Consider the following 14,144-nt stretch of genomic DNA (forward strand, 5'->3'; position numbering starts at 1 on the left):
CAGTCTGAGAGAAAATGAATTTGCAGCCAAAATCTAAAAGCCCTCAGTCAAGCAACTGATTCCAAGGAGTTTTGACCTAACTCTTTGCCTAAAGGGCTGCATAGTGCACTCAGTTTGGGAGATCAGCTGTCTTATGAAAGTGGTTGACTGAGGCTGGGAAAGGGTGGTGAAAGATCCAATGGGTTTTGAGCGATACTGAAAAAAATCAGTAAAATTCGGATTTGGCTTGATTTGGTTGTAAAATTATCATTATAGCCGAATCAGCCAAATTCTTGATTTGGTATACCCAAATATATTCAGATATACGGAAACATTCAGATTCGTTTGAATTTTTTTTATTTTTAGTGTTTTTTCGTTTCTGGCCGGTAGGGGCACATTTTTTTTACACTAGGAAGACCAAAATATCTGCAGGAGACTCTCTTGATGATACCACCCGGGTTTGGGGAAGTTTTGATCTTTTATCTGTAAGAAATGCTTGTCCTAAGCAGCGCTGAGAAGTGTGCAGGGTGTGTATGTGGAAATGGGACCAAAAAGGAAATCTTTCGGTCCCATTTGCTCCCCCTCACACCCTTCTCAGCATTGCTGAGTGCTGCGTTGCAGCAGGCTTGGACAGTTGGCATGGCCACTTGTATTGATTCAGATAGCTTGTATTTGGATTGACTTGCATTTGGCCCAAATGCAAGCTGAATCCAGTGAATTGCACTGCAATTTGGATTTTTTGGTAATTTGGCCATGCCGAATCACCAAGCCTAGTTCAGACATAGAGGTCAGAGTGAGCCAGAGGGGGAGAGTTCAAGGATGAAGAGGTCCAGGATGGAGAGGTGAAGGAATGCTCACAATTAGCCTTATACTGATTAAAATAATTGCTCTATGTAACTGAGGACTGTTTCTGCTAATTAGCATAAGTTCTTCAAGGCCTCAGACTATGGTTTGTTCTAATCCTGCTGTGCGAGATCGTTATAATTAAAAACTGTCAGAGACTGAATCTTGTGCATGCAAAACATGCACTTGGCTACTAATCTGTGGACCTCTTGAAGCACTGCTGAACTACAGGCATCATGAGACTTCAGCTGGGAACCCTGACTCAAAGCTGTTGCTTTTGTGTTGTTCTCACTTTCTGTTGATGAGCAACCCATGCCAAGAGATTAGGGCATGCTTGGAGGATTACTTTGAACTGGAGAGCTTGTGTTTTGAACTTAGCGGCAGTCTCTCAGGAGTCTGCATGAAAAACAGCTGTAATCATCCATACTTTCTAAACATTCTGCAATCCAATAGCTTTAGGTTCAAAGGGGTAATTGTGTAATTTTACTACATGTTTTGTAAATGCAACTATAATCAAAGCAAAGAATATTTTTTTCAGTCTGTATAAAGTTAGCATTGGTAATTGTTTAAAAAGCCAGTTATCCACATCTGGCATTATAAAGCTGTTAGTTTCACAGCCAGGGATATTTTTGTATTAAGATAGCAACCTGGGCAAAATCCTCAGCCCTTGTGGTAGCAGATGTGACATCACAGCAACGTATAATGAAAAAAAAATATGGCTTTTACTATGCTGAATGATGACCGTACTTTACTCATAAAGACAGTACTTGAGTTTCATGTTCTAACTAATTTAGAACCAACCAAAAAAACCTAGAGGGGCTATTTCAGTTTGTCCTGACACTTTTGGGGTTGCTGTGTTTAAACAAAGCATCAGCAACATCCATTAAAACAGGGGATTGCCTGGAAAATTGCATTGGCAAACGAATGTTAGTGTCTCTCTTGGGATTTAAACAGGTTTGACGAAACCCACAACAAAGCCAATATCAAATTGTTTTTTTTAAAAAATAAACTTTATTTTGCAGATGGCAATAATGAAATTGTACATCTAAAGGAGAAAAATAATCATACATTAATTATCAAGCATAAAAATAATACTAAAAGACATGCTGATTAGGTTGTCCAATAAGAAGTGCCATTCATAGGAAGTTGTATAACACAAGAATCATTTTCACTAAAAGCAAAAGAATATCACTTATTGTAAAAAGCATTACGTTAGATATACACAGACCTTTTTTCCCACTGGCACATTTTGGAATTTATAATTGTCTGAAATGACTAAGGATGTTTAACAGAGAATTATATAGGCCCTTGCAAAACCATAATACCAGGATTCTTTGGAAAAGAGCAGTGCCAGTTTAAATCTGTTCTATGAAGGTGCCCTGACAGAGGCAAAAGGAATGGAGACAACTTAATTTGTCATTACAGAATCAGCTTTCTAATAAAGTCTGCTTTGTTCTCATACATTTGGCCTTACAACAGTCAGAAGTAGATAACTATTAGAGTTGTCAGCTAGCAGCTGGCAACTTGAGGGAGTTTGGGGTGAGGGGGTACCCAATGGCATTATATCACTTCCATGGAAAACCAGGAAGTAATATGCCACTCAAGGACTCACCATACCCTATGGTAAAATGGTAGGGTTTCCAGTGATTCCTAAAGCAGTGTGACATCTCTTCTAGCTTTTTTAAGAACATGATGTAATGCTGTCATGCTGACTGTGATTTTTACATGTTTTTTTTCTCCCACCAGCCTTTGGAGTAGTGACAGGTAGTGGAAGCTGGAGATGGCAGATGACCAGTCCCAGCAAGTAAATGGTGCCCCTGGTGACTATAGTGTGGCCATCAGAGCAGGCCCATGAGCCTGAGCAATGAAAGGAAACTTCAAACATATTGTCCATAGTGAAGAGAGGCCAGCGGGGAGAAGAGGCAGAACCATGGGCAAGCTGCACATTTGAAAAAAGGCAGTGGGAAGATGCGGGGAGCAGAGACAATAGCAGCAGATGCTTGGGAGTCTACCCATTGCTGGGAAAGTTGAGAATAGCTGGGATCAGCACAGCAGCTCTCACCCATAGGCTGTGGGATTGGAGGCAACTGCAGGATGAAAAGACTTGGGAAGGATAAGAAAACACTGCACTAGTCACTGAAGGTGACAGAGCTCATACAAAGAAGGCAAGTCAAGAGCTGGTTGCTCTGCAGACTAAAGTCTAAGAGATGGCACAGGTGAGAAAGACAGGGAGGGGGAAACAGTGGGAACATCCAAGAAGACAACCTGGGGAATGGATCCCAGGTTTAAAGATCAGCTCCCACTCTTAGGTCATCTTGTTAATATAGTCCCCACAGAAAATGGATAGTGATGCTTAAGATGATAGTTTTGATTGTTAACAAACATGTACTAATCAATATTTTTATCAGTGACTTGGATAACGAAATAGAGGGCATGCTAATCAAATTTGCTGATGATACCAAAATTAGGAGGGGTAGCTAATACCCTGGAGAACAGGGGCAGGATTCAAAATGATCTGGACAGATTAGAGAGCTGGGCCAAAACTAACAAAATGAATTTCAACAGAGATAAATGTAAGATTCTACACTTAGGCAGAAAAAATGAAATCCACACCTGGCTTGACTACGGTACATGCGAAAGGGATCTGGGAGTCTATGTTTTTTATGATTCTGTGTTTTTAAAAGCTTCTGTGTGTCTGTGGAATAATTTGGAACATTGTACCAACTTCAATATTACCCCACCCCTCAAATAACTGTTGCTTTTTTAACGTTAAGTTTAGAGAAAATGTATGAGTGCACATTGTATGACATGTTTATATTCAGTAATATGTGAAAGTTTTCTAGAAAAATAATAAATGGTGGTCTTTAATAAACAAAACATTTTCAGGAAAAAAATATACAGCCTCTTGTATTAGAATTTGCTTCCCTTCCAACATAGAACAAACTTTTTAAATGAACAAAAATTCTCAAATCACACAGGATACTACTGTACAGTCCCATCCATTAGAGCCTTTTTTATAACACATATGTACATGTACCTTAACATACTTTTCGTCATTGACAAAATAGATAATGATTTTCCTGAAAATATTTGAACAGTTGAAGATACTGTTTCATGTTATATCTGTGTTTGTATGGAGAATATTTCTCTCTTGTTGTTAAAAATAAAAAATTGTCTAAAATAGTTAAATAATTGTTTGTTTCAATTAAGAAATGTTAAGGAATCATTCGATGAAGGTACTACACAGTTGGTTGCAATATAAGAATGTAAGTGGTTCTGGGACCTGGGCAAAAATCCTGGTACATAACTTTGACCTTGAACTCTGAAAGTTTTTAAGGAAGCAGCCAAATTGCATCTAGATGAGAATTATTCGACGCAATGCATTTAAAAATTCCAGGAATATACTACAAGTCTATTTGGGACTTTCATGCCATCTTTTCTCATAAAAAAGACTTGAGTAGTTTTTGCACAGTAGTCCCATCATAGTGCAGAGTGGGTCTGCAGTTGAGGTTTGAGGAAATCTTAATATGTGAAGGAAGAAGAATTAAATTTTAGTTTTGGAACGTGTTGTCGATTTAGGTGCATAAAAAAATAACCCAGCATGTGTTAACTGATTTTGACTGCATGACTTGGATCCTTCAGAGGGTTTCCACAGATGGAAAATTTACACCCATAAGTGTGACTTTCTTTCCTCCCCTCCCTGCTGTTGGCCCAATTCCCCTGCCTGGTATCTCCTGTTCCTGGGAGACCACCCATGAGGACTGGGGTTGCTATGAGGAGGATAGCAGTGGCAAACCACTTCTCATCTCCTGCCTGAATGCATCATTGATGAGGTCACCATGAGTTGGCTGGGATTCCATGCCACAACATTCTTCTTCACTCACTGACTTTGGAGTAGGTCAATAGTCTATTGAGGGGTCTATTGAGGAAGCAGTAAAAGCCAAGGGCTTTGGAACTGCCTGTTTATTTTTCATCTGTTCACCCTGCTTGTAGGCATGTGACTGGAACACGGAACAGGTAATGATAAATACACTCCAGGAGTGGAATTACTTTGAATCACTGTTACAAAATGCCCTTAAACCCAGAGCGTGGATCAAGATTAAACTTTTTTAACTTGCAACATAAATTGTGAATGGTTGCCCGCACAATCAGAAAACATGGCAGGATGCTTTTGGAAGAGTTATGATATATGTGTGTAGACAGAAATGTTTCATAGTTGAACAAACTTTTTTTTACTCAGTATTGTGGTCAAATGCTGGAAAGCGTGCCAATAATGAGAAAGATAGCTTTTTCAGTTTGTTTCTAGTAATCCAATGTTATTTATGACATAAATACCTTGGGTCTGATCATCATTTTAACCTTTTTAAAAGGCTGTCTATAACCATGTAGAATATCATCTGAAAGGCCAGGCCATGTGCCCCAGAAAATCCCATTTCGAACACCTCTATATTTTTTGTGATAATATTTACCGTTGAGGTTGGCAGCCAAGCAGGCATCAAACCACCAGCCTGAGCTGTAATATTCTCCACAGTTTCCAGATGAATACCTGTCATTGTCTCTGTCGGGGGTGGTAAAGAACTTTTGATCGTGGTTGTAACGCTTGCTGAAGTGTAGGGCATCCCCTGCTGTTCCGCTGTAGCCGCTGATGCTCAGGCGGTATTTGAGAAATTCATTGGCCACATAGAACTGTTCGTATTTTGCATATTCTCTGACTCCATTGAGATCCTCAAGTTCAATCCTCAGTTGCATTTCCTTGGTTTTGGTCAGAAGGTGGATTTTATCATTCCCTAACCAGAACTCTCCGCTAAGGTTTCCAAAACCATTCTTGTATTCATTCCATGTTCTGTTGAAGTTTGTGCTGCCATCCTGACGAATCTGGATCACTGTCCAACCACCTCCCATCGATTCCATGTCACAGTAAACCTCAAAGCTACGATTTCTTATATTAGGAACAATTCTGTAGAGTCCATTGTGTCTTCTGCCTATGGCAAAATGATCAGCGCAGTCTCTGTATAGCATTAATATATCTAGGCATAAGACAAAATATATGAAAGTATATTCACACTTTTTACAATTTATCTAGAAATAGCAATGTAATACAGAAACAAGTGAGCCAAAATCCATAGCAGTAAACTCGTTTCATGTTGCCATACTTAACAACCCCAGCAAATTAGTGTGTAAAATAAATGACACAAATTGCCTAGAAGCATGGCAAGGGGGGTTGTCTTACATACAAAACATCAAAAAGGTTATTTTTGAAGGCTGAAAAGCATGCCAAAAATTGAGGGGTGTTTGCTTTCGATATGGGTTGCTGAGGGCATCATCCTACAATGAAACTGGCAAGGAACTAAGTGCCATCAAGTAGTTACAAAGTAACTAGTATAATAGAAAGTTGGATCAAAGGGAGAATGGATCTCATAAGCCCAACTAACATCAAATCATGTTGACACTCAGCTTGTCCAAGCCAAAGAGGGACCATTAGGTGGATTCCAAACCAAGAAATTTCTATTAGTGGTTTTTAATAAAATATTTTGGATCCATTGACCTATACTACTTGGATTCTCCAGGATAAATGTTTTTTTAAAAAAACAATGTTTATAAAAATAATATAATTACATTTTAGGTAACTGTGATAACTCTAGAATGTTTTGCAGCAAACTTCCTAAATTAAGTGGCTCTAACTGTGTCCAGTTGGAATACAGCTGTCCATATAATTTTCCCATCACATTTGTCAGTTATCAACCTAAGCTAATGTCTCCAGGGTCCCATTAACATTTGATAACTTGCATTCAGCATTAATGGCTGGTCTCATACATGTTTCAAAGCATTATACAGGATTAGCTTAAAATTGACTGGTTTTGCCTATTGTTTTTTAAGAGGTACAAAACATGGTTATTTTTTCCTGTCCATTGTGGATTATTTTGTACATTTGACTTTATGACATTCAACGTGATTCCGTTTGAGAGAAAGTCAGTGGTTTCCTGTCAGAATGATATTATGTAACCCCTGAAGTTTTAGAGTGGAAATGAATATGAGCAGTGTGCTAAGCTTGAACTTAATGCTCCTTCCTCTCAACTGATCATTTTGTACAGAAAATATTTCTTCCAGGTGTTTCCTGCAGACTGTAAACCTGTTGTGATCTCTGTAGCTGGTAAGAGTATGATGCACAACATATTCTGTCACAGCAACATTTGGTCAGTGGGTTAGACCCTACCGATCATTTCCACGCAAGCAAAAAGGGTGATTGATGCTGATTTCCCCACTCCTTTTGTATTCTTCCTAACTGACTTTCTCCTCACTCTGTTCCTGGGGGTCCTTATCCCCCAGGTGCAACATTTGTGGCCATTTTGAATGGCAATGGGGGTGGGGGGCAGAGAAGATGCAATCCACTGTTGGAAATCCTTTAATCAGCAGAGGCTTTGAGTGAAATCTAAATGCATATAGTGATTTTTTAAAGTTATGATGATGCCCATAGTAAATTTAATTACTTCTTATTTTTTGGGTAGCATCAAAATTCTTGAAAGAGTAGAGGAACACATAGTTACATGATTACAGGCAATGCAGAGCAGTGTCCTACATTAAGTAGGACATTGCTAGTTTTCAATCATTGGTTCTAAGTTTCAGGTAGGGGGATTCTTCACTTTGGTGCACAACAATCCTTTCAAGAGCTCTGCATATTCTACCTCAAGAAGTTGATTTTTGTTGACAGGAGCAGATTACATGCGGTGAGTTTCCCACGACCCCAAAGAAAATTCGCCGTGGAATCTTTGTTGCGGGGCATGTTTGACATTATTACCCACTGTCCTGTTTACAGTGGGGAAGTCATTACCTATCAGATAGCTTTTTGCTTGTGTCCAGGGGGGGCAATGTATCGCTGGTTCTCCATTGTGCATACAAACTTTAATTTTTAATTTAATCTTTAATTTTTCAATTCTCAATATAAAAAAGGTGAACTATTATAGAAAAGTCTTGAATACGGCATCGGCACACTTTGCCTGATCACTGATAGTCTTCTATGGCAGGAGGTGAAGGGGGTGTAACGGAGCACACAAACCACAAAAGGACAGTGTGAACCACCTTTTACTAAGCTTCCCAAGTTCCTGATCATCCCTCTCCTAATGCTCTGTAAGCCCAAGCGTCAAGACCAATGGGCTTCTCCTGGAGGGGTTTCAAATCACTGCTTGCTTGTGTGTAAAACTATGAGGGCTGGAGACATCCCAGTTTATTATTAGGGACAAGGAATATGGGCAATGGGAGAGAGTGCACGGGTAAATCAGATGTTCAGACCGATTGACTAGTTTTATTATTTTTACATTATTTTATGATTTTTAACATCGATAAATTGAAGAGCAGTCATATAAAGTATGGAGCAAAGATGTTTTCTGTTGCCCCAGAAGGTTGGACCAGAACCAGTGGGTTGAAATGAAATCAAAAGGGTTTTCAGCTTAAGGAAAAACTTTTTGACAGAGCACTTCCTCCATGGAAGAGGCTTCCAGGGGAGGTGGTGGGCTCTCCTTTGGAGGTTTTTAAGCAGAGGCTAGATAGCCACCTGACAGCAATGCTGATTCTGTGAACTTAGTTCATGAGAAGGAGGGCAGGAAAGAGGAGTCAGTGCTTGGCTTTTGGTCTCTTTCTTACATGGCCAAAGTAATGTTGATTTCCACTTTGGGTCAGGAATTGTTTTTCCTCCAAGTCAGATTGGGCAGCTTTTTGCTTTCCTCAGAACATAGAGCAGGAGTAATTCTTTATCTAAATGGGGACCCAAAGCAGCTTACATTGTTCTCCTTTCTTTCATTTTCTCACAACAACCCTGCGAGGTATGTTAGACTTAGAGTGTGTGACTGGGCCAAGATCAGCCAGCAAACTTTAATGACTCAGCAGGAATTTAAACCTGGGTCTTCCAGAACAAGGTCCACACTCTAACCCAAGGTTTCCCAATATGTTGCCAGGGTATTCACCAAGACTTCACCTGCTACTCTCCAAGTTTTTCAGAAAATGAGCGGAGCCATTATGAGGCAGGGCTTGTTATTGGCTGCCCATGTTTCCAGGGCTGGAAGATCAGGAGTGCTGGTGCACACCCAAGCTTGTGATTCCATTCTCCTTTCAGGCTTTCCTTCTTTTTATTTCCCTTTCTCCTATGTTCCCCTCAGGCTTTTGTGGGCTAATTATGCACAAAATCTTTGCTGTGTAGTGGAGGGTGGTGTTTGCCACACCAAGAACTCTTGGATGGATGTATTTTCTGGAGCCCCTCTTTCACTTTCCACTCGCTTTGTAGCAAACGAAACCACACAATTTAAATCTTGTTTTTCTGCCAGAACGAGGCAGATTTGCCGATGGGCACAGCTTTGCCCTGAACCTCTTCCCTCCACCCATGGCCAGCCTTCCCACTCCCTTGCAGCATTTTGCATGTCTTCTCTCTCACTCACCGCCCCCCAATGCTGTCAGCTCTTTTCTGCTTCCCTAAGGGCACTGATCAAAAGATTGATAAATTGATCTCTCATACATATAGTGGGAGGGACTAACATCTGCATTCAGTCTTTCCTCCACCAGCACAGCCTCAGTTGCCACATGTTCTGGAGCCTTCCCCTTCTCCCTCTCTCCATGCTGCTGGCTCCTTTCTGCTTTTCTAAGGTGCACATATTGAGAGATCAAGAGATCAACATCTCAATACAAAGTAACAACAAAGAGGGTGTTTGCACAGAACAGGACAAGCAAGCATCTTTTTGGCTCTACCCCACCTCTCCCGCTCGGCTTCTGCCCTCCCTGATGGCTGAGAGAGCTTTTAAAACTTTATTTCAGGCAAGACTGTGTTTTAAAACAAATCTCTCTGTTCTCTTCTTTTGCAGTGGTGGCAGAGAAAATGTGCATGCGTGGAAGGGAAGGGAGTGGGGGAGAGACTATCAGTTGTATGCCTTTAAAGCTGTTGATGGGTGGAGTTAAGAGAGCTGGGAGAAGCAGAGACAGACCCAGCAGAGTTCAGCAGATAAACTGTTCTGCATGCTATGGGCTGCCTCCTTGTGTGTAAGCTGAGAAATGCAAGGAGAGCCCACTATGGGCCCACTGCATGTTTCATGTGTAAAGAGCTGGACTTCTTTTTTTGTTCCCCTTCTGTGATTCTTTTGTAAAGCAAAACTGGCAACAACCTAAATTCCCTTTGAATCTAATTCACTATCCTAATTTGCAGCATAATTTGAGGAAATAGCTTTTGCTTTTGGAGTAGCCTTATTTATATGAAATGGCCATTAGGATAGTAGTTATTACTAGGAAGCTGTGTAAGCACTTTGCTGCTGTTTCAAGTGTCTTCTAAGGAAATTTACTTGTTTTCATAATAATTTGCTTTTTAACAATTTCGTTGTTGGTTAATTTGTTATTAGATGATCAAGGCAATTTCCCTGTATTGGATAATCAGACAGTTCCAGCATATTTGAGAACAGTTGTTGTCATCTAACTGAGCAAATTATTTTGTTACTGTTTCAAATGATCTTTGGGAGAAAATTATAATTAAACTCAAAAACAAAATTGCCAGTTATAATTTTTCACTGGCAAATCCATCACATATGCAGGGGGTGTGTGTGATAAGATAACCTTGTTTTAAATGCAATCCTTAAAGTTACATAGTTTGCAAAAGAATAATATCCAAAATGATCATTCATTTTACATTGTTTATGTACAACACGTTGCCAAGATTCCACTGTTAGTGTATCACATGCCATCCATTTGGGATGCATTAGTACTTGGGAGGTTCAGGCATGTGCAGCTGTAAAACATAATTTATGTAATCCACTGGTTAGTCTACACCTTTCACTGAATTCCCAAATGCATATAATATGACATGTTCTTCATTAGTGTTTTCTAGGGCAGATCAAAATAATATTTCTGTTTGTTTTTTCTGTATAAAACTGGGACAAGCAGTGATTTTGCTGTGAAGTTGGTGATTTGAAGCAAAGGTGCATAGTAGTGACAAAGTATAAATGAAACATTGCTCAGATGTCCAGTTCCAAAGCAACTGGTGGAGGAAATCTAGATTTCTCTCAGCATACCTTTCTAGAATTTTGTTTCCTACGTGCTTTGTCTCTGAACTGACATTATAGTTTTATATAGCGCTCATGATGAATGCAGGCACCAGTGTCCAAAGTCCAGTCCATACATGAGCGGAATCTTCATTGAGACTGCAGTTACTCACATGTAAAAACAAAACATCCCTTTGGAGAGTCTGCAACTCCCTGTACTTTGGTGAAGCCAAATCCTAAAAGGTATTAGATCCACAGTGCAGATCTAAGCAAAGTTATACACTTCTAAAGCAATCCATTGAAGTCTCTGGGCTTAAGAATGGTGAAACTGTGCTAGGGAAGGCACTGCCACTGCAGTTCTTGGCTTGGGAAGCTGATTGTACAAAACAACAGGTAACAGTAGTTGGTAGCCCCCAGTGAAGATGTAGTAACAAAGGATGTAATCTACTGCATTTGGCCAATCCGCTGAACCCATATGAGTGCTGCACTACTGGTGATGCTTGTCTGCATGTCAGCAGCACATGCAGAAGGCTGCATTTCGTACAAATTCCATGCTTCATCACAGAGGTGTTCAGAACAATTCATAATATTCATAGGACACAACATATTCCACTTAGTGCCTTTAAACTTTAAAATATAAAGTTTGTATAAAGAATGTAAAATGAATGGACCCAGCTTAATTTCCTTTTGTTATTGTGCTGTATGAAACATGTAATAAGTTTTGCCTCCATAATCTGCCCCACTTTTTGTTTTACAGGTTCTACAAAAATAGAGAATATAGGGGCAGGGAAGGACAAGAGTTCAAATCATTTTAACACTTAAAGAAAGTCTGCATCTAAAAGTTTAGTTTTGCCAATTTATAATCCAACATGTTAACATTGACCTTAGCTGAGCAAGGAAGTCTCCTTGCTCCAGAAGAAGTTTATTGTGCTAGACTGGTTCAGTGCCTCTCCTATTTTACTAATCTACTGACCTTCCATAGCTCAGAAATCGCTAGTTCCAAAGAATGTTGCTAGAACAGCTCCCAGAATATGACCTTCCTTTTGTTTGTAGTATGTTTAAAGGAATACATTCAACTTAGTGCTGAGCAGGACACAGAAACCTCATAAACCATGCAAAGCTGACCTACCTGGGCGTGATTGTTCAGCCGGGCAATTTGAAGAACATTTGTGATCCAAGCTGTTCACAGCAAATGTCAAGTTAGCTACTTTGCTGTCAATATAGTTTTCCACATTGTCCATGTTGATGAAGTTCATTTGCTCCAGCCGACCTTGTAAAGAGTGGATCTCGGTCTTTGCATTCTTCAGGCCAGCTGACAGTCTGGAGACCTTGTTCTGCAGTTCTTGAATTCTGTTCTCTTGTAGTTTGCTGTGGTCCGTTGGGGTGTCTGTTTCAGGTGGCAAGAACTCAATGCTGTCTATTTCTTGGATGTCATCAGCTTGCAGCTTACAGTCTTGGCAAGTCTTCTGCAAGTTGTTTACCATTTCCTTAAGGATCTCCACTTCTTTCAGGGTTTGCTCAATCAGTTGAAATTGCCTAGGTAGCTGGATGATCATTGGCGGCAAGGTTATCTGGTATGGGCATTCCTCCCCTCCTTCATCACATTTCTCGCTGGCTTTGAACTTAATGGGGCAAATATCAGTCGCTTTTTCTTCTTGGACACTCTTGGTTCCATTTTCTGCCAAGCTAGAGCCATTTGTAAAAAGCAGCGTAGTTGCCTGAAGGAAGATCAAGAAAATAAACTTCATCTTTTTGGAGCAGCTAGCCCACTGAGGAATCATGCAAAGCTTCAGCAACATTTATATAGTGTAGCTGGTTGCTGCTGATGAATTAGCAGACTGCCTGCCTGCACTGTTCTCAGAAAAGGGCGGGAGTTCATTGCATCACAACAGGCTGCAGTGATATTAATAGCTGAGTGGAGAAGGTAGCTCTGGAGGAAGCCAAAACATTATTAAATGTGATTTTCAGCACTTGTCTGGCAGAAGCAAAACTGAAAGAGATGCACGTTCTCAGATTATATGATTTTTTAAAAAAAATTCAACTTGTATTCTTTTCATTTGAAAACCAAAATGGAAAATTCCTATTCTTGCTTTGAAGCCTTGTTTTGCGATGTTTTAGCAATAATAAAGTCACTACAAGCAGCAAAGTAAATGTGTTTGACTTAGTAGTTTGAAAACTGAATTTGAAGGTATTGAAGGATTCTCTCCTTGGCAGGTTATTAGAGGTTCCTCATTGAGAAGATCAGGACTGGTGGATGGGCTTGCCTGAAAGACAGGTTGGTCCCTGCTGCTGGACTTGCCTCTTGCAGTCACATGTTACAGTTTGGTATGTTCTAGGGTAAGCGCTTGGTCCATGTGAGGCTCAAAAGGCCTTCCAACACCCCGTGTGAGCTGAGTGCAGACTCTAAAACATTGCCCATAGTCTTCTGCAATTTGCAGAGATTTTTCAGCAGACAAGTGTCTGTGTACTGTGAGTACGAAGAGTACTGTGAGGGAAGAAAGTTTAAAAACAGACAAGATTGTGTCCATCAGATTATTCTCAGAATACTCCTTTGGCAAAGAGAGAGAGAGAGAGAGAGGGTGGGGGATAACAAACAAGTAAAAAGGGAGGGGACAAATAGCAAACAAAAATGTCATTCGATCGGAGGAAGTGCTGTTGTGCTAACTGAACTGTAGGATGCTGGCAGGGGCTGATGGGAATTGTAGTCCATAGCATCTGGAGTGCCAAAAGTTCGCCACCACAAGCATAGGGCAATGTACCAGGTCCCCTTTCTTAGTCCATTACAACCTTGTGAGGTAAGTGTGGCTGAGAGAGATGAACTGATCCAAGATCATCTGGTGAGCTTCTTGGAAGAGTGTTGATTTGATCCTAGATCTTCCCATTCATAGTCTGATATGACCCACTCCACTCCACTGGCACTTGAGGTACCCAAAGCAATGAACAAAGAAACCACAAAACACAGCTAATAAAAATTACATCCAAATCATCCCAAGAAAGCAATAAAACAACTGCCAATCAAAACTTGCAAAGGGCTTCTGGAGTACAATAAAGATATTCTTAAGCAAGGTATCTATAGCTTGTAATAAATAAGTAAATAAATATTTTAAAACAAGGAACCGAATGGTACTACATCTAAATATTGATGGCCCTAGCACGCCAACTTATCATTGGAGCACAACTCCATCCATGTCAAAAGTTCTTCTCTGGATCAAGATTAAATAGAAGATTTTGGGATATTAGTATTAAATCAAACCCTACCTCACCCCATCACTCATGCTGGTTTGCCAAAATAGCATTATACAAACAATGTAA

General features: G+C 40.1%; 2 protein-coding genes across 2 annotated transcripts in view; one reads left to right on the plus strand and one right to left on the minus strand.

The window, feature by feature from the left end:
- CCDC146 (coiled-coil domain containing 146) overlaps positions 1-14,144 on the plus strand; it is a 78,841-nt gene that overhangs the window by 20,980 nt on the left and 43,717 nt on the right. The window lies entirely within an intron of this gene.
- Positions 1,811-12,631, minus strand: FGL2 (fibrinogen like 2). The gene is made up of 2 exons (XM_048499904.1): positions 11,962-12,631; positions 1,811-5,849 (listed from the first exon to the last, which is right to left on the minus strand). The coding sequence occupies exons 1-2, from the start codon at positions 12,629-12,631 to the stop codon at positions 5,143-5,145; spliced, it is 1,377 nt and encodes a 458-aa protein (XP_048355861.1). The 3' UTR covers positions 1,811-5,142.

The sequence above is a fragment of the Sphaerodactylus townsendi genome, linkage group LG06, assembly GCF_021028975.2.
Source record: "Sphaerodactylus townsendi isolate TG3544 linkage group LG06, MPM_Stown_v2.3, whole genome shotgun sequence".
Taxonomy (NCBI): domain Eukaryota; kingdom Metazoa; phylum Chordata; class Lepidosauria; order Squamata; family Sphaerodactylidae; genus Sphaerodactylus; species Sphaerodactylus townsendi.

Bases quoted from the DNA above. Each gene is read 5' to 3' on its own strand.
- FGL2 (XM_048499904.1), bottom strand. From the start codon at position 12,631: ATGTTGCTGAAGCTTTGCATGATTCCTCAGTGGGCTAGCTGCTCCAAA. The intron at 5,850-11,961 runs GTAGGTCAGCTT...TCTTATGCCTAG, and splicing joins GGCTGAACAATCACGCCCAG to ATATATTAATGCTATACAGA.